Source organism: Oncorhynchus kisutch, linkage group LG27 (genome assembly GCF_002021735.2).
Source record: "Oncorhynchus kisutch isolate 150728-3 linkage group LG27, Okis_V2, whole genome shotgun sequence".
Lineage (NCBI taxonomy): Eukaryota > Metazoa > Chordata > Actinopteri > Salmoniformes > Salmonidae > Oncorhynchus > Oncorhynchus kisutch.
Window position 1 is genome coordinate 41,690,602 of NC_034200.2, and position 24,443 is coordinate 41,715,044.

The 24,443-nt window shown below is 47.1% G+C and overlaps 1 protein-coding gene across 2 annotated transcripts in view; it reads right to left on the bottom strand.

Annotated features, from left to right (window-relative positions):
• Positions 1–3,964: 3,964 nt before the first annotated feature.
• The window catches only part of rnf2 (ring finger protein 2), a 40,645-nt gene continuing 20,166 nt past the window's right edge, over positions 3,965–24,443 (bottom strand). Inside the window, exons 4-8 of one of the 2 annotated variants that reach the window (XM_031806947.1) lie at positions 14,700–14,915; positions 14,346–14,445; positions 12,551–12,729; positions 11,508–11,697; positions 3,965–7,680 (exon numbers count right to left, since the gene is read on the bottom strand). In XM_031806947.1, the coding sequence (XP_031662807.1) occupies positions 7,579–7,680; positions 11,508–11,697; positions 12,551–12,729; positions 14,346–14,445; positions 14,700–14,915 (787 nt within the window). In that variant the 3' untranslated portion in view covers positions 3,965–7,578. The remainder of the gene's footprint in view (positions 7,681–11,507; positions 11,698–12,550; positions 12,730–14,345; positions 14,446–14,699; positions 14,916–24,443) is intronic. The other variant, XM_031806948.1, reaches the window with a different exon arrangement.

Consider the following 24,443-nt stretch of genomic DNA (forward strand, 5'->3'; position numbering starts at 1 on the left):
CCCTGTTGACCTGCTAAGAGAACTGCTGTTCAGGGTTGATACTGACCTCATCTCCCTGTTGACCTGCTAAGAGACCTGCTGTTCAGGGTTGATACTGACCTCATCTCCCTGTTGACCTGCTAAGAGACCTGCTGTTCAGGGTTGATACTGACCTCATCTCCCTGTTGACCTGCTAAGAGACCTGCTGTTCAGGGTTGATACTGACCTCATCTCCCTGTTGACCTGCTAAGAGACCTGCTGTTCAGGGTTGATACTGACCTCATCTCCCTGTTGACCTGCTAAGAGAACTGCTGTTCAGGGTTGATACTGACCTCATCTCCCTGTTGACCTGCTAAGAGACCTGCTGTTCAGGGTTGATACTGACCTCATCTCCCTGTTGACCTGCTAAGAGACCTGCTGTTCAGGGTTGATACTGACCTCATCTCCCTGTTGACCTGCTAAGAGACCTGCTGTTCAGGGTTGATACTGACCTCATCTCCCTGTTGACCTGCTAAGAGACCTGCTGTTCAGGGTTGATACTGACCTCATCTCCCTGTTGACCTGCTAAGAGACCTGCTGTTCAGGGTTGATACTGACCTCATCTCCCTGTTGACCTGCTAAGAGAACTGCTGTTCAGGGTTGATACTGACCTCATCTCCCTGTTGACCTGCTAAGAGACCTGCTGTTCAGGTTGATCACAGATGAAGAGACTATACAGAACAAAAATATAAAACTCAACAATTTCTTTTTTTTTTACTGAGTTACAGTTCATATAAGGAAATCAATCAATTGAGAAAAAAAACTGTATTGATTTCACATCATAGATAACTTTTAAAATAATAGGCATGGGGTATGGATCAGAACCAGTCAGTATCTGGTGTGACCAACATGCAGCTCAACATCTTCTTCACATTGAGTTGATCAGGCTGCTGATTGTGTCCTGTGGAATGTTATCCCATTTGATGGATATTTAAAATATATATATTTTACCTTTATTTAACTAGGCAAGTCAGTTAAGAACAAATTCTTATTTTCAATGACGGACTAGGAACAGTGGGTTAATGCCTTGTTCAGGGGCAGACCAACGGATGTTTACCTTATCAGTTCGGGGAGTCGATCAACCTTGGTGGTTAGAGTCCAACGCTCTAACCACTAGTCTACCTGGCTACCTGCCCACATTCTGAGGAGAACTAGAACACGCTGTCCTATACCTCAATCCAGAGCATACCAAACATGCTCAATATGTGACATGTCTGGTGAGTACGCAGGCCATGGTAGAATGGCACGACAATGGGCCTCAGGATCTCGTCACGGTATCTCTGGGCATTCAAATTGCCATCAATAAAATGCTATTTTGCTTGTTGTCTGTAGCCTATATTTGCCCATATCATAACCCCACCGCCACCAAGGGCCACTCTGTTCACAACGTTGACATCAGCAAACCCCTCGCCCACACGACGCCATACACGTTGTCTGCGGTTGTGAGGCCAGTTGGACATAATGCCAAATTCTCTAAAATGATGGTGGAGGAGGCTAATGGTAGAGAAATTAACATTAAATTATCTGGCAAAAGCTCTGGTGGACATTCCTGCAGTCAGCATGCCAATTGCAGGCTCCCTCAACTTGAGACATCTGTGGCATTGTGCTGTGTGAAAAAACTGGACATTTTAGAGTGGCCGTTTATTTTCCCAGCACAAGGTGCACCTGTGTAATGACCATGCTCATCAATCAGTTTCTTAATATGCCACACCTGTCAGATGGTTGGATTATTATGTTATAGCGGAGGAGAAATGCTCGCAAACAAGGATGTCTTTTTGTGCATATGGAACATTTTTGGGTTCTTTTATTTCAGCTCATGAAACATGGGATCAAAACTTTACCAAAATATACTATTGTGTACCTTAGTAGCGCTTCCCTTCCTCCTCTTTCTACTAGTTTACATGTTGTGTTTATATTTTTTGTTCAATTTAGTTCAGAGAGAAATGGGCAGACCTGATGACTGAAGCATATGAAATAGCTTCTGAAAACAGTAGTCAGATTCCAGAAACACGGCCTGCTACAACAAGCAGGCAAGGGGTGTAGTTCTTCAGTCTGTGAAAGAGGTGGTCTGCGTAAACATACTGGGAGAGGAACATCTACACTCAGAGAACAAAATCATTGACAACTCTCTCTCCATCAGTTAATAAAATCAGCCCAGAGACCAGCGAAGGTAGATCGAGGACACTCCATCGGAACCCGTTTCTCCTTGTAAACGACGTACCTCCAGCCAAAGCTGCGCCAACGAAGCAACGTAGAGAACGAAACATTGTCCTCCCTCATTAACTGCACTGACTGCCACACTACCAAGTCGCACATCACCCCACCGTACTCCAATACACCACACCTACATACCTTCCACGATCTTTTGTGTACTAGCTTTGAAGATTGTTAAAAAAGTTTGTTTGATGGGACGATGTTTAATGATGTTAGGAGCCATTTTATTTTTGTTGGAGAGCGTGTGACGCAAACATAAAATGTATGGTCAAAGTTTTGTGTAAAAGTAAAATGATTTTAAGAGCACCTGTGCACCTCAGTTTTCTAACCTGTACAACTATACATCTCCTAGGTTCAAAACTACACGGCTGTAGTCTGGTGCCTTATTGGTCAACCCATCCATAACACAGCCACCTGTTGCTGTGGCTCAGTGCTCCAAAACTGTTCACCTGTTTCTACACCGAACAAAAAAAAAAACATTAAAAACGCAACATGCAACAATTTGAAAGATTTTACAGATTGTACAGTTCATAAGAAAATCAGTCAATGTAAATGAATTCAGCCTTAATCTATGGATTTCTATATAATCTATATCTATAAATCTATATAATCACGACTGGGAATAGAGATACGTATCTATCTGAGCAGCTAACCGATCGCTGCAGCTGTACATAGTCTATTGGTAAATAGCCCACCCTTTTCACCTACCTCATCCCCATACTGTTTTTATTTATTTACTTTTCTGCTCTTCTGCACACCAATATCTCTACCTGTACATGACCATCTGATCATTCATCACTCCAGTGTTAATCTGCAAAATTGTAATTATTTGCCTACCTCCTCATGCCTTTTGCACACATTGTATATAGACCCCCCCCTTTGTTTTCTACTGTGTTATCGACTTGTTAATTGTTTACTCCATGTGTAACTCTTTGTTGTATGCTCACACTGCTATGCTTTATCTTGGCCAGGTCGCAGTTGCAAATGAGAACTTGTTCTCAACTAGCCTACCTGGTTAAATAAAGGTGAAATAAAAATTTAAAAAAATTAAGTATCTGTTGATCACACTTAATCTATGGATTTCTATATAATCTATATCTATAAATCTATATAATCACAACTGGGAATAGAGATACGTATCTGTTGATCACAGATCTTTGTTTGTTTTAAATGTATGGGCTTGGATATGAAAACCCGTCAGTATCTGGTATGCATCGTGCAGCGTGACATCTCCTTCACACAGAGTTGATCAGGCTGTTGATTTTTGTCCCACTCCTCTTCAATGGCTGTGCGAAGTTGCTGGATATTGGCGGGAACTCGAACATGCTGTCGATCCAGAGCATCCAAAACAAGGGTGACCCTACTAGCTGTCAAATCCTTGCTTCCTCCGTCCTCGTCTCCTCCAATGCTCTTTGAGAGGGAGGTGAGGAATGGGAAATGGAAGAATCAGGACAGAGGATTCAAGAATTAAGGCTAGTAATGTTTGCAGATCCAGCCTTAAAAGTACCACAAAGATTTTGGAACCCCCCCCCCCCCCTCCCCCTGAACACACCTCTAAAGAGGTGGTGGTGAAAAATAGTGTTGGGTGAAGTTGCTCCATAGATGCTGATCTTGGGTCAGTTTGACATTTTCCTCACTAATGGTTAGGGGAAGGACTGGGGAGGGAAAGCTGATCCTAGATCAGTACCTAGGGGAAACTTCACACCGGAGCATTGAGATATCATGACTCGTGTTTTACACACATTTTGCAGTTTATTTCCCAAACAGTTTGCAGTTTTCCCAAACAAAAACTGATATTTATGCAAAGAAAATGGTAAAAAATAATGATAACCAAACATGCTTTTAAAAGGTATATTTGTAAATGTTTCTTCCATGGTATCATCGTTGTGAAATATTTTTTTTTTGTTGGGGGGGGGGGAGAAAACACAATTTGGGTCCCTACACACACACACACACACACACACACACACACTTCATTAAGCTTGCTTGAAGGTGATGAATAGAGCTGGTTGGTTTATGTACACAGACAGATAACTTGCATACAGTTTAGGTGTGTTGGGGTCAGAGTGATACATTCCTGGTTGAGATGAATGAACAAAGGGTGTTACTACTATACCATGTTGTACTGAACTAGACTTGAGCCTGCTGAGATAATCACGTCAATGTGAAACAGGGTTGGGCTCAATTTCATCCTTACTCATTTCATTCTTAGTTTTCTATGAGTGCTTTTGGAAGAACTTCTGGCTTCTTAAAGATGTCACAGGAGAGGTCCTCCTCAGAGACAGAAGGTACAGAGATTATTCCACGGCCTGAAGAGGACCCCAACCCTGCTGTAAATGATAACCATCTCTAGGACGACAGAATGAGAGCCAACCAGACTAGAGAGAAGGGCAATAATGAGATGAAGTCTGTCTAATAGAATGTCGTTAGGTCATATCAGATGTTTTCCATGGCTACCAGATCAGCCAGGTGACAACCACATTATTAAATGTCCCAAAGGGAAATATTTCCCCTATATAGTACACTACTATAGACCAGGGCCCTATTCCCTATATAGTACACTACTATAGACCAGGGCCCTATTCCCTATATAGTGCACTACTATAGACCAGAGCCCTATTCCCTATATAGTACACTACTGTAGACCAGAGCCCTATTCCCTATATAGTACACTACTATAGACCAGGGCCCTATTCCCTATATAGTACACTACTATAGACCAGAGCCCTATTCCCTATATAGTACACTACTATAGACCAGAGCCCTATTCCCTATATAGTGAACTACTTTAGACCAGGGCCCTATTCCCTATATAGTACACTACTATAGACCAGAGCCCTATTCCCTATATAGTGCACTACTATAGACCAGAGCCCTATTCCCTATATAGTACACTACTATAGACCAGAGCCCTATTCCCTATATAGTGCACTACTATAGACCAGAGCCCTATTCCCTATATAGTGCACTACTTTAGACCAGAGCCTTATTCCCTATATAGTGCACTACTATAGACCAGAGCCCTATTCCCTATATAGTGCACTACTATAGACCAGAGCCCTATTCCCTATATAGTGCACTACTATAGACCAGAGCCCTATTCCCTATATAGTGCCCTACTATAGACCAGAGCCCTATTCCCTATATAGTGCCCTACTATAGACCAGAGCCCTATTCCCTATGTAGTGCCCTACTATAGACCAGAGCCCTATTCCCTATATAGTGCACTACTTTAGACCAGAGCCCTGTGTATTGCACTTAACAGGGAACAGGCTGCCAATTGAGACACATCCAATGCCAACAGACACAACAGGATCCCGGGTTAACAGAAAACAAGCTTGTTGATATTCCACAAAAAGACAGAGTATACAGAGGTAATAGACCTTCTAAAGCCTCCCACCCCTTCCCATCACCCAACCCAGCTCCCCGTAACCCCAGATACAAAAAGACAATCCAAGGTCCCAAAAGCAACCAGTTATCCAGAGCAGGTAGAAGGTAGACAGCCCTGGAACTAGCAGGTACTAACTCAGTAAGAGGACCCGACAACAGTGGCTATGTGACCGGAAAACTGGCTAGCCACAACACCTTCAGACAGCAAGTCATAATACATTCAGGTTATCCCAAATGGCCCCCTACTCCATATGCAGTGCACTACTTTAGACCAGGGTCTATAGGGCTGTGGTCCAAGCAGTCCACTACATAGAGAATAAGCAGACATTTGGGACCTAGTTTCAGAGTTTAGTCAGGTGATATGAACTGCCACTGGTCAACACCAGGGATGTTTAGTAGGGTGCAACACTGAACACCACCCGGGCGCTGCCCTCCTGAACACCACCCGGGCGCTGCCCTCCTGAACACCACCCGGGCGCTGCCCTCCTGAACACCACCCGGGCGCTGCCCTCCTGAACACCACCCGGGCGCTGCCCTCCTGAACACCACCCGGGCGCTGCCCTCCTGAACACCACCCGGGCGCTGCCCTCCTGAACACCACCCGGGCGCTGCCCTCCTGAACACCACCCGGGCGCTGCCCTCCTGAACACTACCCGGGCGCTGCCCTCCTGAACACCACCCGGGCGCTGCCCTCCTGAACACCACCACTGCAGTTACATCCCCATGCTTATGAAGATGCTGATGGATGAGTCAGGTTTTCCTTGTGTAGGCCCCATACACTAACATGTTACCAACTAATATACACCAGACATGGTTAAACAGAGAGGTGGAGATAGCAGAGAAAGATCAGAAAAGGGGAGAGACGGAGAGGGAGAGCTCAGAAAAGGGGAGAGAGAGAGGGAGAGATCAGAAAAGGGGAGAGAGAGAGGAAGAGATCAGAAAAGGGGAGAGACAGAGAGGGAGAGATCAGAAAAGGGGAGAGAGAGAGGGAGAGATCAGAAGGGGGAGAGACGGAGAGGGAGAGATCAGAAAAGGGGAGAGACGGAGAGTGTGAGTCCATAGTGTCCATTAGACACCTAGTCCTCCTGGCAGGTCTCGTCCAGAACTGTGATCCAAATGGTACCCTATTCCCTCCTGACACTACCCTGGGACACAGGGAATACGGTATCATTCGGTCTACCCCCCCAGGTGTACTCCAGGCGGTCTACCCCCCCAGGTGTACTCCAGGCGGTCTACCCCCCCAGGTGTACTCCAGGCGGTCTACCCCCCCAGGTGTACTCCAGGATGTCTACCCCCCCAGGTGTACTCCAGGCGGTCTACCCCCCCAGGTGTACTCCAGGCGGTCTACCCCCCCAGGTGTACTCCAGGCGGTCTACCCCCCCAGGTGTACTCCAGGCGGTCTACCCCCCCAGGTGTACTCCAGGCGGTCTACCCCCCCAGGTGTACTCCAGGCGGTCTACCCCCCCAGGTGTACTCCAGGCGGTCTACCCCCCCAGGTGTACTCCAGGCGGTCTACCCCCCCAGGTGTACTCCAGGCGGTCTACCCCCCCAGGTGTACTCCAGGCGGTCTACCCCCCAGGTGTACTCCAGGCGGTCTACCCCCCCAGGTGTACTCCAGGCGGTCTACCCCCCCAGGTGTACTCCAGGCGGTCTACCCCCCCAGGTGTACTCCAGGCGGTCTACCCCCCAGGTGTACTCCAGGCGGTCTACCCCCCCAGGTGTACTCCAGGCGGTCTACCCCCCCCAGGTGTACTCCAGGCGGTCTACCCCCCCAGGTGTACTCCAGGCGGTCTACCCCCCCAGGTGTACCCCAGGCGGTCTACCCCCCCAGGTGTACTCCAGGCGGTCTACCCCCCCAGGTGTACTCCAGGCGGTCTACCCCCCAGGTGTACTCCAGGCGGTCTACCCCCCAGGTGTACTCCAGGCGGTCTACCCCCCAGGTGTACTCCAGGCGGTCTACTTGTGCTCCTTGGTGGGGGCGAAGTACAGTTCCATGGGTTTGTTCACCTTCCAGTACTTCTCACTGACAAGCTCCAGAGAAAAAGACCCGTTCAGCACCTAGAGGACCAACAGAGAGCATTGACTGATTTATTGTCTTTCAGGAGGACATTCTTTCCACACTTTATTAGTTGCATTATATACACACGCTCACCTGGGTGACCAGTGATTAGACACAACACTGGGCTAAAGGTCACCTGGGTGACCAGACGCAACACTGGGCTAAAGGTCACCTGGGTGACCAGACACAACACTGGGCTAAAGGTCACCTGGGTGACCAGACGCAACACTAGGCTAAAGGTCACCTGGGTGACCAGACGCAACACTAGGCTAAAGGTCACCTGGGTGACCAGACGCAACACTGGGCTAAAGGTCACCTGGGTGACCAGACGCAACACTGGGCTAAAGGTCACCTGGGTGACCAGACGCAACACTGGGCTAAAGGTCACCTGGGTGACCAGACGCAACACTAGGCTTAAGGTCACCTGGGTGACCAGACACAACACTAGGCTAAAGCTCACCTGGGTGACCAGTGATTAGACACAACACTGGGCTAAAGGTCACCTGGGTGACCAGACGCAACACTGGGCTAAAGGTCACCTGGGTGACCAGACGCAACACTGGGCTAAAGGTCACCTGGGTGACCAGACGCAACACTGGGCTAAAGGTCACCTGGGTGACCAGACGCAACACTGGGCTAAAGGTCACCTGGGTGACCAGACGCAACACTGGGCTAAAGGTCACCTGGGTGACCAGACGCAACACTGGGCTAAAGGTCACCTGGGTGACCAGACGCAACACTGGGCTAAAGGTCACCTGGGTGACCAGACGCAACACTGGGCTAAAGGTCACCTGGGTGACCAGACGCAACACTAGGCTAAAGGTCACCTGGGTGACCAGACGCAACACTGGGCTAAAGGTCACCTGGGTGACCAGACGCAACACTGGGCTAAAGGTCACCTGGGTGACCAGACGCAACACTAGGCTAAAGGTCACCTGGGTGACCAGACGCAACACTAGGCTAAAGGTCACCTGGGTGACCAGACGCAACACTAGGCTAAAGGTCACCTGGGTGACCAGACGCAACACTAGGCTAAAGGTCACCTGGGTGACCAGACGCAACACTAGGCTAAAGGTCACCTGAGTGACCAGACGCAACACTAGGCTAAAGGTCACCTGGGTGACCAGACGCAACACTAGGCTAAAGGTCACCTGGGTGACCAGACGCAACACTAGGCTAAAGGTCACCTGGGTGACCAGACGCAACACTAGGCTAAAGGTCACCTGGGTGACCAGACGCAACACTAGGCTAAAGGTCCCCTGGGTGACCAGACGCAACACTAGGCTAAAGGTCCCCTGGGTGACCAGACGCAACACTAGGCTAAAGGTCACCTGGGTGACAACTAGGAGTGTGTGCCTATTTGAAGTTAGTCTTGTGACCGTCTAATTAGTATAGCATCGTATAGTATAGAATTAGCATCGTATAGAATAAAAGTATAGAATTATTAGAGCATAGAATTAGCATAGCATTAGTATAGTATAGAATTAGTGCAGTATTAGTGTTATAATTAGCATAGCACATAATTAGTATTGTATAGTATAGAATTAGCATAGCATGGAATTAGCATAGCATTAGCACAGTATAGTATTAGTATAGAATTTGCATATTATAGAATTAGTATAGTATTAATAGCGAATTAGCATAGTATAAAATTATAGCATAGAATTCGTATAGTATTAGTATAGAATTAGTATAGTATAGAATTAGCACAGCGGAGTATCAGTAGAGTATTAGTATAGTATAGAATATAATTAGTATAGTTTAGTATAGTATAGAATTAGCACAGCATAGTATTGGTAGAGGGTTAGTATAGTATAGAATTAGTATACTATAGAATTAGTATACTATAGAATTATCACAGCATAGTATTAGTAGAGTATTGGTATAGAATTAGTACCGTATTAGTATAGCATTAGAATATAATTAGTATAGTATAGAATTAGTATAGCACTAGTACGGTATAGAATTAGTATGGTACATGTATAGTATTAGTATAGCAAATAATTAGTATAGTATTGAGTTAGTATAGTGCTAGTGTAGTATAGAATTTGCATAGAATTAGTATAGTACCAGTATAACACTAGTATTGTATGAGCGTAGCATTAGCATAGCATTAGCATAATATTAGCATCGTATTAGTATAGTGTTAGTGTGGCATCGCATAGCATTAGTATAGTATTGGTATAGTATAGAAATTGTATAGTATTTGTGTAGTACTAGCAGAGCATTAGTATAGAAATATAGTATTAGTATAGTATCATATTAGTATAGTAAAGTATTCACATGGTATTAATATAGAATAAGTATTAGTATAGTATAGCATAGCACTGGTATAGTGGCCGTATAGTATTAGCGTAGTATAGTATTAGTGTAGTATAGTATGTATTAGTGTGGTATAGCATAGCATAGTATATTATGGGGTTAGTGCAGTATAGCATAATATAGTATTAGCATAGTATTGTATGGTCTAGCATTAGTGTAGTATAGCATAGTGTAGTATTAGTATAGTATAGTGTTAGTATAGCATCAGTGTAGTATAGTATTGTATTAGTGTGGTGTAGTATGGTATAGTATTAATGTAGTTTTAGAATAATATTGGTATTAGAATAGTATAAGTATAGTATTTGTATGATATAGTATTAGCATGGCATTAGTATAGTATTAGCATAGTATAAGTATAGTATTAGCATAGTATAAGTATAGTATTTGTATGATATAGTATTAGCATGGCATTAGTATAGTATTAGCATAGTAGAAGTATAGTATTAGCATAGTATAAGTATAGTATTTGTATGATATAGTATTAGCATGGCATTAGTATAGTATTAGCATAGTATAAGTATAGTATTAGCATAGTATAAGTATAGTATTTGTATGATATAGTATTAGCATGGCATTAGTATAGTATTAGCATAGTATAAGTATAGTATTAGCATAGTATAAGTATAGTATTAGCATAGTATAAGTATAGTATTTGTATGGTATAGTATTAGTATAGTTCCTCACACAACATTCTCTTTTACCACCAGGTCTTTCCTTAACAAAACAGGCCCTCTCGCTCTCTCTCTCCTCTATTTTCAACTCTCCATTTCTTAGATTTTCTCTTATTAAAATTAAACTCCAACATGTTTATTTTTTGCCTCAGTGGATCAATGTAAACTTTTTCTGCCCGTTCCCAAAATCGTTTGGCTAGTTTGGCTATTTGGCGTGTGTAAAGTTAGACGCTAAAGCTTGGACTTACGCACTAATGCCAGAAGGCCTAAAATAAAGAAAAACCTCCATGTAGCCTATAGATATTAATTGCAAAATAATTATTTATGGTCTGAAAGTATTGTTTTCTCGTCATTGTAGTAGTATTTGTAGTAATATATTGTATTATTACCAGGAACTGGCCGTTGGCTGTAGGGATATAAATGGTGTATTGTAGTAGTATTTGTAGTAATATATTGTATTATTTCCAAGAACTGGCAGTTGGCTGTAGCGATATAAATGATGTATTGTAGTAATATATTGTATTATTACCGTGAACTGGCAGTTGGCTGTAGGGATATAAATGGTGTATTGTAGTAGTATTTGTAGTAATATATTGTATTATTACCGTGAACTGGCAGTTGGCTGTAGGGATATAAATGGTGTATTGTAGTAGTATTTGTATTAGTATATTGTATCATTACCGTGAACTGGCCGTTGGCTGTAGGGATATAAATGGTGTATTGTAGTAGTATTTGTAGTAATATATTGTATTATTACCAAGAACTGGCAGTTGGCTGTAGGGATATAAATGGTATATTGTAGTAGTATTTGTATTAGTATATTGTATCATTACCGTGAACTGGCCGTTGGCTGTAGGGATATAAATGGTGTATTGTTTCTCTGAGGCAGCGTCTACATTGACAGGGCTGGCCTCTCCGTTCTTCCTCAGTTCCTCCAGAGCCAGACGCACAGCCAGGTACTTAGACAGGTGGTCCACTGTGGCGTTACCCGACGTCTTGATGTACCTGGGAACAAACTCAACACTACCACACACAGAGTTGCATTAGCAGACATCTTGATGTACCTGGGAACAAACTCAACGCTAACACACACAGAGTTGCATTAGCAGACTTCTTGATGAACCTGGGCACTAACAGAATAGCACAACACATTACCTGAGGCCTAGAAAGATACACACTTTCACTATCAAAACTTTCCCCATATAAACATCCACAGGTACAGTCTCACTGTTTTTCAGATAGGATTCAAATACACAGGCCTACGCAGATAGAAGACCCAGGCCTACGCAGATTAGAAGACCCAGGCCTACGCAGATTAGAAGACCCAGGCCTACGCAGATTAGAAGACCCAGGCCTACGCAGATTAGAAGACCCAGGCCTACGCAGATTAGAAGACCCAGGCCTACGCAGATTAGAAGACCCAGGCCTACGCAGATTAAAAGACCCAGGCCTACGCAGATTAGAAGACCCAGGCCTACGCAGATTAGAAGACCCAGGCCTACGCAGATTAGAAGACCCAGGCCTACTTCAGTCATTCTAAATATGCAAAGGTGCACTAAGCAGAAATCGCTCTGCCAATAATTGGTTGCTAAAAATTCTAATAGTTAATCTCATTTCAGTTTGTAGCAGCTGTGAAATATATTTTCCATAAACTAAAATATTGCATTTTCAGCAGTTTGAAACTGGTGTACAAAATCGAAAATAACTGACAAAATACAAGATTTAACAGGAAGCATAGAAATAGAGCACATAGAACACATCTACCGCTTCTCAGACTTGCATTCATTGAGACTATCGCGCAAAAATACACATAATGCAGATTCTGCACCTGGAACAAACCACCTATCCTGTATCCCACTCAGCCTCAGAGACCCACCTGGTCTGCACGGTGTCCTCCTTGTCCATGAGCGTAGGATGAGGACAGAACACCAGTTCTATCTCGCTGGCTCCGTCCATGGCCACGTCCCCTCCCCCTCCGTTCTCTGTAGCGTTGTCCATGTCCAGACCAGAGTCATCTGACGTCTTGGTACGCTTGATGCTCGGCCCCGCCTCCTGCTTTGATTGATAAGATTATTTTAAGGAGGGGGGGGGGGGGGGGTGAGATGCGCTGAACACAGCCCAGGGCATAAAATGTTGAGATGCTTTAACGAGGAAAGACACACTGACTGGATATCCTGCTGTTATATTCCTGGTGTCATTTACTCAACGAAATGGACATTTGTATACATTTACAGCCCCACGTTACAACAAAACATCTATACCCCCCGCTTCACAAAGGAAGAGATTTGAAATGGAAAATTCAAAGTATAACACACGCAACATATACACAACACATTACTATTACCCATCCACTATACACAATACATTACTATTACCCATCCACTATACACAATACATTACTATTACCCATCCACTATACACAATACATTACTATTACCCATCCACTATACACAATACATTACTATTACCCATCCACTATACACAATACATTACTATTACCCATCCACTATACACAATACATTACTATTACCCATCCACTATACACAATACATTACTATTACCCATCCACTATACACAATACATTACTATTACCCATCCACTATACACAATACATTACTATTACCCATCCACTATACACAATACATTACTATTACCCATCCACTATACACAATACATTACTATTACCCATCCCATATACAATACACTACTATTACCCATCCACTATACACAATACATTACTATTACCCATCCCATATACACAATGCATTACTATTACCCTGCACATTACCCATCTCATATACACAACACATTACTATTACCCATCCACTATACACAATACATTACTATTACCCATCCACTATACACAATACATTACTATTACCCATCCCATATACAATACACTACTATTACCCATCCACTATACACAATACATTACTATTACCCATCCCATATACACAATGCATTACTATTACCCTGCACATTACCCATCTCATATACACAACACATTACTATTACCCATCCACTATACACAATACATTACTATTACCCATCCACTATACACAATACATTACTATTACCCATCCACTATATACAATACATTACTATTACCCATCCACTATACACAATACATTACTATTACCCATCCACTATACACAATACATTACTATTACCCATCCACTATACACAATACATTACTATTACCCATCCACTATACACAATACATTACTAATACCCTGCACGCTGCCCATGTCATAGACATTGTACACGTCTCATACAGACACATACATAATGCACCCTACCCTTACACATTCTGTCAGTGGCCTGCTAACACAACTCAGCTTCACTGTTTGGGTATTTGATAGACATGGGAATATGATTGTACAAATCCAGTCAGGTTTTCAATAAATCCTGGTTGGAGGAATCCGGATTGCCTGCTTTTTCCTGATACCAGGAATTTTCCAACCGGGATTTCTGATAAACCTGGGAATTCTGGGGACGTTACTGGCATTCTGCAACACTAAATGGGAATTTATTTTTTATTTCATTTAACCTTTATTTAACTAGGCACATCAGTTAAGAACAAATTCTTATTTACAATGATGGCCTACTGGGAAACAGTGGGTTAACTGCCTTGTTCAGGGGCAGATGAAGGAATGAAGGAGTGCTCATACCTGGTTGGAGTGGACGGAGGCATTGCTACAGTGGGAGGAGTCACCATTGTCCTCTGCCCCGCTGCCGTTTTCCAGCTGGTGCTTCTTCCCTCGCTGCAGCCTGCAGTGACACCCAGTGGTGGGAGGTCAGATTTAAATTCAATTTTTATAAAGCAACATTCAATTTGACCATAGTTCTAGAAACATGTTTTAAATCATAGGGTAAGTTGTTCTGACCTTTGTGAGAAGACACCTAAAATGGGAAAATGTTATTCAAATGAGATTAGCAGTACAGTCACGGGCTGTATCTTGAGGCCCTCCTCGATGCTGTGGTTTAAGGGTTAGGGGTCAGGAGTTAGAGTCAGAGTACAGTACCTGTTCTTGGCTTGTATCTTGAGGCCCTCCTCGATGCTGTGGGACAGGGCCTGCTGGTTGTTGTGTTTGGAGATGCGGGCCAGAACCCTCTCCTGGTGGGCCTCGTACTCATCTCTGCTGGGGTAGATCTTACTGATGAGGGCATCAAAGTTAGGGTCCGGCCGCAGGGATCGCTTAGACACCAGCTTCTTTCTGCACGTAGGGCATTCCTTGTTGCTGGGTAGAACGAACACACAGACAGAGGTTAGAACTTCACCTGGGGTAACGATGTCCTGTGTCACGAAAGTGATCAGCAGTGGATCATGACATTTGATATGGTTAGTAGACATACACAACTGCAATACACCGCAACTGGGATAGTCAACAGTAGCATGTGGTGGTGTTGGTGGTGTTGTGTCAACAGTAGCATGTGGTGGTGGTGTTGTGTCAACAGTAGCATGTGGTGGTGGTGTTGTGTCAACAGTAGCATGTGGTGGTGGTGTTGTGTCAACAGTAGCATGTGGTGGTGGTGTTGTGTCAACAGTAGCATGTGGTGGTGGTGTTGTGTCAACAGTAGCATGTGGTGGTGGTGTTGTGTCAACAGTAGCATGTGGTGGTGGTGTTGTGTCAACAGTAGCATGTGGTGGTGTTGTGTCAACAGTAGCATGTGGTGGTGGTGTGTCAACAGTAGCATGTGGTGGTGGTGTTGTGTCAACAGTAGCATGTGGTGGTGGTGTTGTGTCAACAGTAGCATGTGGTGGTGGTGTTGTGTCAACAGTAGCATGTGGTGGTGTTGTGTCAACAGTAAGCAATGTGGTGGTGGTGTGTCAACAGTAGCATGTGGTGGTGGTGTGTCAACAGTAGCATGTGGTGGTGGTGGTGGTGGTGTGTCAACAGTAGCATGTGGTGGTGTGGTGTGTCAACAGTAGCATGTGGTGGTGGTGGTGGTGTTGTGTCAACAGTAGCATGTGGTGGTGGTGGTGTGTTGTGTCAACAGTAGCAGGTGGTGGTGGTGGTGTTGTGTCAACAGTAGCATGTGGTGGTGGTGGTGTGTCAACAGTAGCATGTGGTGGTGGTGGTGGTGGTGTGTCAACAGTAGCATGTGGGTGGTGGTGGTGTGTCAACAGTAAGCATGTGGTGGTGTGGTGGTGTTGTGTCAACAGTAGCATGTGGTGGTGGTGGTGGTGTTGTGTCAACAGTACAGGTGGTGGTGGTGGTGTTGTGTCAACAGTAGCATGTGGTGGTGGTGGTGGTGTTGTGTCAACAGTAGCATGTGGTGGTGGTGGTGTTGTGTCAACAGTAGCATGTGGTGGTGGTGTTGTGTCAACAGTAGCATGTGGTGGTGGTGTTGTGTCAACAGTAGCATGTGGTGGTGTTGTGTCAACAGTAGCATGTGGTGGGTGGTGTGTCAACAGTAGCATGTGGTGGTGGTGTTGTGTCAACAGTAGCATGTGGTGGTGGTGTTGTGTCAACCGTAGCATGTGGTGGTGGTGTTGTGTCAACAGTAGCATGTGGTGGTGTTGTGTCAACAGTAGCATGTGGTGGTGGTTGTGTCAACAGTAGCATGTGGTGGTGGTGTGTCAACAGTAGCATGTGGTGGTGGTGGTGTGTCAACAGTAGCATGTGGTGGTGGTGGTGGTGGTGTGTCAACAGTAGCATGTGGTGGTGGTGGTGGTGTCAACAGTAGCATGTGGTGGTGGTGGTGTGTGTCAACAGTAGCATGTGGTGGTGGTGGTGGTGTTGTGTCAACAGTAGCAGGTGGTGGTGGGTGGTGTTGTGTCAACAGTAGCATGTGGTGGTGGTGTGTCAACAGTAGCATGTGGTGGTGGTGGTGTGTCAACAGTAGCATGTGGTGGGTGGTGGTGGTGGTGTGTCAACAGTAGCATGTGGTGGTGGTGGTGTGTCAACAGTAGCATGTGGTGGTGGTGGTGTGTCAACAGTAGCATGTGGTGGTGGTGGTGGTGTTGTGTCAACAGTAGCATGTGGTGGTGGTGGTGGTGTTGTGTCAACAGTAGCAGGTGGTGGTGGTGGTGTTGTGTCAACAGTAGCATGTGGTGGTGGTGGTGGTGTTGTGTCAACAGTAGCATGTGGTGGTGGTGGTGTTGTGTCAACAGAAGCATGTGGGTGGTGGTGTTGTGTCAACAGTAGCATGTGGTGGTGGTGGTGGTGGTGGTGGTGTCAACAGTAGCATGTGGTGGTGGTGTTGTGTCAACAGTAGCATGTGGTGGTGGTGGTGGTGTTGTGTCAACAGTAGCATGTGGTGGTGGTGTTGTGTCAACAGTAGCATGTGGTGGTGGTGGTGGTGTTGTGTCAACAGTAGCATGTGGTGGTGGTGGTGGTGTTGTGTCAACAGTAGCATTAGCATGTGGTGGTGGTGGTGTTGTGTCAACAGTAGCATGTGGTGGTGGTGTTGTGTCAACAGTAGCATGTGGTGGTGTTGTGTCAACAGTAGCATGTGGTGGTGGTGTTGTGTCAACAGTAGCATGTGGTGGTGGTGTTGTGTCAACAGTAGCATGTGGTGGTGGTGTTGTGTCAACAGTAGCATGTGGTGGTGGTGTTGTGTCAACAGTAGCATGTGGTGGTGGTGGTGTGTCAACAGTAGCATGTGGTGGTGGTGGTGGTGGTGTGTCAACAGTAGCATGTGGTGGTGGTGGTGGTGGTGTTGTGTCAACAGTAGCATGTGTGGTGTTGGTGGTGTTGTGTCAACAGTAGCATGTGGTGGTGTTGTGTCAACAGTAGCATGTGGTGGTGGTGGTGGTGTTTGTGTCAACAGTAGCATGTGGTGGTGGTGTTGTGTCAACAGTAGCATGTGGTGGTGGTGGTGGTGTTGTGTCAACAGTAGCATGTGGTGGTGGTGGTGGTGTTGTGTCAACAGTAGCATTAGCATGTGGTGGTGGTGGTGTTGTGTCAACAGTAGCATGTGGTGGTGGTGTTGTGTGAACAGTAGCATGTGGTGGTGTTGTGTCAACAGTAGCATGTGGTGGTGGTGTTGTGTCAACAGTAGCATGTGGTGGTGGTGGTGTGTCAACAGTAGCATGTGGTGGTGGTGGTGGTGTGTCAACAGTAGCATGTGGTGGTGGTGGTGGTGTGTCAACAGTAGCATGTGGTGGTGGTGGTGTGTCAACAGTAGCATGTGGTGGTGGTGGTGGTGTGTCAACAGTAGCATGTGGTGGTGGTGGTGGTGTGTCAACAGTAGCATGTGGTGGTGGTGGTGGTGTGTCAACAGTAGCATGTGGTGGTGGTGGTGTGTCAACAGTAGCATTAGGTGGTGGTGTGTCAACAGTAGCATGTGGTGGTGGGTGTGTCAACAGTAGCATGTGGTGGTGTTGTGTCAACAGTAGCATGTGGTGGTGGTGTGTCAACAGTAGCATGTGGTGGTGGTGGTGTGTCAACAGTAGCAGGTGGTGGTGTGTCAACAGTAGCATGTGGTGGTGGTGGTGTGTCAACAGTAGCAGGTGGTGGTGGTGGTGGTGTTGTGTCAACAGTAGCATGTGGTGGTGGTGTGTCAACAGTAGCATGTGGTGGTGGTGGTGTGTCAACAGTAGCATGTGGTGGTGGTGGTGTGTCAACAGTAGCATGTGGTGGTGGTGTTGTGTCAACAGTAGCATGTGGTGGTGGTGGTGGTGTTGTGTCAACAGTAGCATGTGGTGGTGGTGGTGGTGGTGGTGTTGTGTCAACAGTAGCATGTGGTGGTGGTGTGTCAACAGTAGCATGTGGTGGTGGTGTTGTGTCAACAATGGGTTAGAGCATGTGGTGGTGGTGTGTGTCAACAGTAGCATGTGGTGGTGGTGGTGTGTCAACAGTAGCATGTGGTGGTGGTGGTGGTGTGTCAACAGTAGCATGTGGTGTGGTGGTGGTGTGTCAACAGTAGCATGTGGTGGTGGTGGTGGTGTGTCAACAGTAGCATGTGGTGGTGGTGGTGGTGTGTCAACAGTAGCATGTGGTGGGTGGTGGTGGTGTGTCAACAGTAGCAGTGTGGTGGTGGTGGTGTGTCAACAGTAGCAGGTGGTGGTGGTGGTGTGTGTCAACAGTAGCATGTGGTGGTGGTGGTGTTGTGTCAACAGTAGCATGTGGTGGTGGTGGTGGTGTTGTGTCAACAGTAGCATGTGGTGGTGGTGGTGTTGTGTCAACAGTAGCATGTGGTGGTGGTTTGTGTCAACAGTAGCATGTGGTGTGGTGTTGTGTCAACAGTAGCATGTGGTGGTGGTGTTGTGTCAACAGTAGCATGTGGGTGGTGGTGTTGTGTTCAACAGTAGCATGTGGTGGTGGTGTTGTGTCAACAGTAGCATGTGGTGGTGGTGGTGTGTCAACAGTAGCATGTGGTGGTGGTGGTGTGTCAACAGTAGCATGTGTGTGGTGGTGGTGGTGTGTCAACAGTAGCATGTGGTGGTGGTGGTGGTTCACAGTAGCATGTGGTGGTGGTGGGTGGTGTTGTTGTCAACAGTAGCATGTGGTGGTGGTGGTGGTGTTGTGTCAACAGTAGCAGGTGGTGGTGGTGGTGTTGTGTCAACAGTAGCATGTGGTGGTGGTGTGTCAACAGTAGCATGTGGTGGTGGTGGTGTGTCAACAGTAGCATGTGGTGGTGGGTGGTGTGTTGTGTCAACAGTAGCATGTGGTGGTGGTGTTGTGTCAACAGTAGCATGTGGTGGGTGTTGTGTCAACAGTAGCATGTGGTGGTGGTGTGTCAACAGTAGCATGTGGTGGTGGTGTGTCAACAGTAGCATGTGGTGGTGGTGGTGGTGGTGTGTCAACAGTAGCATGTGGTGGTGGTGGTGTGTCAACAGTAGCATGTGGTGGTGGTGGTGGTGTTGTGTCAACAGTAGCATGTGGTGGTGGTGGTGGTGTTGTGTCAACAGTAGCAGGTGGTGGTGGTGGTGTTGTGTCAACAGTAGCATGTGGTGGTGGTGGTGTGTCAACAGTAGCATGTGGTGGTGGTGGTGGTGGTGTGTCAACAGTAGCATGTGGTGGTGGTGGTGTGTCAACAGTAGCATGTGGTGGTGGTGTGGTGTTGTGTCAACAATAGCATGTGGTGGTGGTGTGGTGTTTGTGTCAACAGTAGCAGGTGGTGGTGGTGGTGTTGTGTCACAGTAGCATGTGGTGTGGTGGTGGTGTTGTGTCAACAGTAGCATGTGGTGGTGGTGTGTTGTGTCAACAGTAGCATGTGGTGGTGGTGTTGTGTCAACAGTAGCATGTGGTGGTGGTGTTGTGTCAACAGTAGCATGTGGTGGTGTTGTGTCAACAGTAGCATGTGGTGGTGGTGTGTCAACAGTAGCAATGTGGTGGTGGTGTTGTGTCAACAGTAGCATGTGGTGGTGGTGTTGTGTCACCGTAGCATGTGGTGGTGGTGTTGTGTCAACAGTAGCATGTGGTGGTGTTGTGTCAACAGTAGCATGTGGTGGTGTTGTGTCAACAGTAGCATGTGGTGGTGGTGTGTCAACAGTAGCATGTGGTGGTGGTGGTGTGTCAACAGTAGCATGTGGTGGTGGTGGTGTGTCAACAGTAGCATGTGGTGGTGGTGGTGGTGGTGTGTCAACAGTAGCATGTGGTGGTGGTGGTGTGTCAACAGTAGCATGTGGTGGTGGTGGTGGTGTTGTGTCAACAGTAGCATGTGGTGGTGGTGGTGGTGTTGTGTCAACAGTAGCAGGTGGTGGTGGTGGTGTTGTGTCAACAGTAGCATGTGGTGGTGGTGTGTCAACAGTAGCATGTGGTGGTGGTGGTGTGTCAACAGTAGCATGTGGTGGTGGTGGTGGTGTGTCAACAGTAGCATGTGGTGGTGGTGGTGTGTCAACAGTAGCATGTGGTGGTGGTGGTGTGTCAACAGTAGCATGTGGTGTGTGGTGGTGTTGTGTCAACAGTAGCATGTGGTGGTGGTGGTGGTGTGTGTCAACAGTAGCAGTGGTGGTGGTGGTGTTGTGTCAACAGTAGCATGTGGTGGTGGTGGTGGTGTTGTGTCAACAGTAGCATGTGGTGGTGGTGGTGTTGTGTCAACAGTAGCATGTGGTGGTGGTGTTGTGTCAACAGTAGCATGTGGTGGTGGTGGTGGTGGTGGTGTCAACAGTAGCATGTGGTGGTGGTGTTGTGTCAACAGTAGCATGTGGTGGTGGTGGTGGTGTGTCAACAGTAGCATGTGGTGGTGGTGTTGTGTCAACAGTAGCATGTGGTGGTGGTGGTGGTGTTGTGTCAACAGTAGCATGTGGTGGTGGTGGTGGTGTTGTGTCAACAGTAGCATTAGTGGTGGTGGTGGTGTTGTGTCAACAGTAGCATGTGGTGGTGTGTTGTGTCAACAGTAGCATGTGGTGGTGTTGTGTCAACAGTAGCATGTGGTGGTGGTGTTGTGTCAACAGTAGCATGTGGTGGTGGTGTTGTGTCAACAGTAGCATGTGGTGGTGGTGTTGTGTCAACAGTAGCATGTGGTGGTGGTGTTGTGTCAACAGTAGCATGTGGTGGTGGTGGTGTGTCAACAGTAGCATGTGGTGGTGGTGGTGGTGGTGTGTCAACAGTAGCATGTGGTGGTGGTGGTGGTGGTGTTGTGTCAACAGTAGCATGTGGTGGTGTTGGTGGTGTTGTGTCAACAGTAGCATGTGGTGGTGTTGTGTCAACAGTAGCATGTGGTGGTGGTGGTGGTGTTGTGTCAACAGTAGCATGTGGTGGTGGTGTTGTGTCAACAGTAGCATGTGTGGTGGTGGTGGTGTTTTGTCAACAGTAGCATGTGGTGGTGGTGGTGGTGTTGTGTCAACAGTAGCATTAGCATTGGTGGTGGTGGTGTTGTGTCAACAGTAGCATGTGGTGGTGGTGTTGTGTGAACAGTAGCATGTGGTGGTGTTGTGTCAACAGTAGCATGTGGTGGTGGTGTTGTGTCAACAGTAGCATGTGGTGGTGGTGGTGTGTCAACAGTAGCATGTGGTGGTGGTGGTGGTGTGTCAACAGTAGCATGTGGTGGTGGTGGTGGGTGTGTCAACAGTAGCATGTGGTGGTGGTGGTGTGTCAACAGTAGCATGTGGTGGTGGTGTTGTGTCAACAGTAGCATGTGGTGGTGGTGGTGGTGTGTCAACAGTAGCATGTGGTGGTGGTGGTGGTGTGTCAACAGTAGCATGTGGTGGTGGTGGTGTTCAACAGTAGCATTAGGTGGTGGTGTGTCAACAGTAGCATGTGGTGGTGGTGTGTCAACAGTAGCATGTGGTGGTGTTGTGTCAACAGTAGCATGTGGTGGTGGTGTGTCAACAGTAGCATGTGGTGGTGGTGGTGTGTCAACAGTAGCAGGTGGTGGTGTGTCAACAGTAGCATGTGGTGGTGGTGGTGTGTCAACAGTAGCAGGTGGTGGTGGTGGTGGTGTTGTGTCAACAGTAGCATGTGGTGGTGGTGTGTCAACAGTAGCATGTGGTGGTGGTGGTGTGTCAACAGTAGCATGTGGTGGTGGTGGTGTGTCAACAGTAGCATGTGGTGGTGGTGTGTGTCAACAGTAGCATGTGGTGGTGGTGGTGGTGTTGTGTCAACAGTAGCATGTGGTGGTGGTGGTGGTGGTGTTGTGTCAACAGTAGCATGTGGTGGTGGTGTGTCAACAGTAGCATGTGGTGGTGGTGTTGTGTCAACAGTAGCATGTGGTGGTGTTGTGTCAACAGTAGCATGTGGTGGTGGTGGTGTGTCAACAGTAGCATGTGGTGGTGGTGGTGGTGTCAGCAGTAGCATGTGGTGGTGGTGGTGGTGTTGTCAACAGTAGCATGTGGTGGTGGTGGTGGTGTCAACAGTAGCATGTGGTGGTGGTGGTGGTGTCAACAGTAGCATGTGGTGGTGGTGGTGGTGGTGTCAACAGTAGCAGGTGGTGGTGGTGGTGGTGTGTCAACAGTAGCAGGTGGTGGTGTGGTGGTGTCAACAGTAGCAGGTGGTGGTGGTGGTGTTGTGTCAACAGTAGCATGTGGTGGTGGTGGTGGTGTTGTGTCAACAGTAGCATGTGGTGGTGGTGGTGGTGTTGTGTCAACAGTAGCATGTGGTGGTGGTGTTGTGTCAACAGTAGCATGTGGTGGTGTTGTGTCAACAGTAGCATGTGGTGGTGGTGTTGTGTCAACAGTAGCATGTGGTGGTGGTGGTGGTGTTGTGTCAACAGTAGTGGTGGTGGTGTTGTGTCAACAGTAGCATGTGGTGGTGGTGGTGTGTCAACAGTAGCATGTGGTGGTGGTGGTGTGTCAACAGTAGCATGTGGTGGTGGTGGTGGTGGTTGTGTCAACAGTAGCATGTGGTGGTGGTGGTGTGTCAACAGTAGCATGTGGTGGTGGTGGTGGGTGTTGTGTCAACAGTAGCATGTGGTGGTGGTGGTGTGTTGTGTCAACAGTAGCATGTGGTGGTGGTGGTGTTGTGTCAACAGTAGCATGTGGTGGTGGTGTGTCAACAGTAGCATGTGGTGGTGGTGGTGTGTCAACAGTAGCATGTGGTGGTGGTGGTGGTGGTGTCAACAGTAGCATGTGGTGGTGGTGGTGTGTCAACAGTAGCATGTGGTGGTGGTGGTGGTGTTGTGTCAACAGTAGCATGTGGTGGTGGTGGTGGTGTGTGTCAACAGTAGCAGGTGGTGGTGTGTGTTGTGTCAACAGTAGCATGTGGTGGTGGTGGTGGTGTTGTGTCAACAGTAGATGGTGGTGGTGGTGTTGTGTCAACAAAGCATGTGGTGGTGGTGTTGTGTCAACAGTAGCATGTGGTGGTGGTGGTGGTGGTGGTGGTGTCAACAGTAGCATGTGGTGGTGGTGTTGTGTCACAGTAGCATGTGGTGGTGTGGTGGTGTTGTGTCAACAGTAGCATGTGGTGGTGGTGTTGTGTCAACAGTAGCATGTGGTGGTGTGGTGTTGTGTGTCAACAGTAGCATGTGGTGGTGGTGGTGGTGTGTGTCACAGTAGCATTAGCATGTGGTGGTGGTGGGTTGTGTCAACAGTAGCATGTGGTGGTGGTGTTGTGTCAACAGTAGCATGTGGTGGTGTTGTGTCAACAGTAGCATGTGGTGGTGGTGTTGTGTCAACAGTAGCATGTGGTGGTGGTGTTGTGTCAACAGTAGCATGTGGTGGTGGTGTTGTGTCAACAGTAGCATGTGGTGGTGGTGTTGTGTCAACAGTAGCATGTGGTGGTGGTGGTGTGTCAACAGTAGCATGTGGTGGTGGTGGTGGTGTGTGTCAACAGTAGCATGTGGTGGTGGTGGTGGTGGTGTGTGTCAACAGTAGCATGTGGTGGTGTTGGTGGTGTTTGTGTCAACAGTAGCATGTGGTGGTGTTGTGTCAACAGTAGCATGTGGTGGTGGTGGTGTTGTGTCAACAGTAGCAGTGTGGTGGTGTTTGTGTCAACAGTAGCATGTGGTGGTGGTGGTGGTGTTTTGTCAACAGTAGCATGTGGTGGTGGTGGTGGTGTTGTGTCAACAGTAGCATTAGCATGTGGTGGTGGTGGTGTTGTGTCAACAGTAGCATGTGGTGGTGGTGTTGTGTGAACAGTAGCATGTGGTGGTGTTTGTGTCAACAGTAGCATGTGGTGTGGTGGTGTTTGTGTCAACAGTAGCATGTGGTGGTGGTGGTGTGTCAACAGTAGCATGTGGTGGTGGTGGTGGTGTGTCAACAGTAGCATGTGGTGGTGGTGTGGTGTGTCAACAGTAGCATGTGGTGGTGTGGTGGTGTGTCAACAGTAGCATGTGGTGGTGTGGTGGTGTGTTCAACAGTACGCATGTGGTGGTGGTGGTGGTGTGTCAACAGTAGCATGTGGGTGGTGGTGTGTGTCAACAGTAGCATGTGGTGGTGG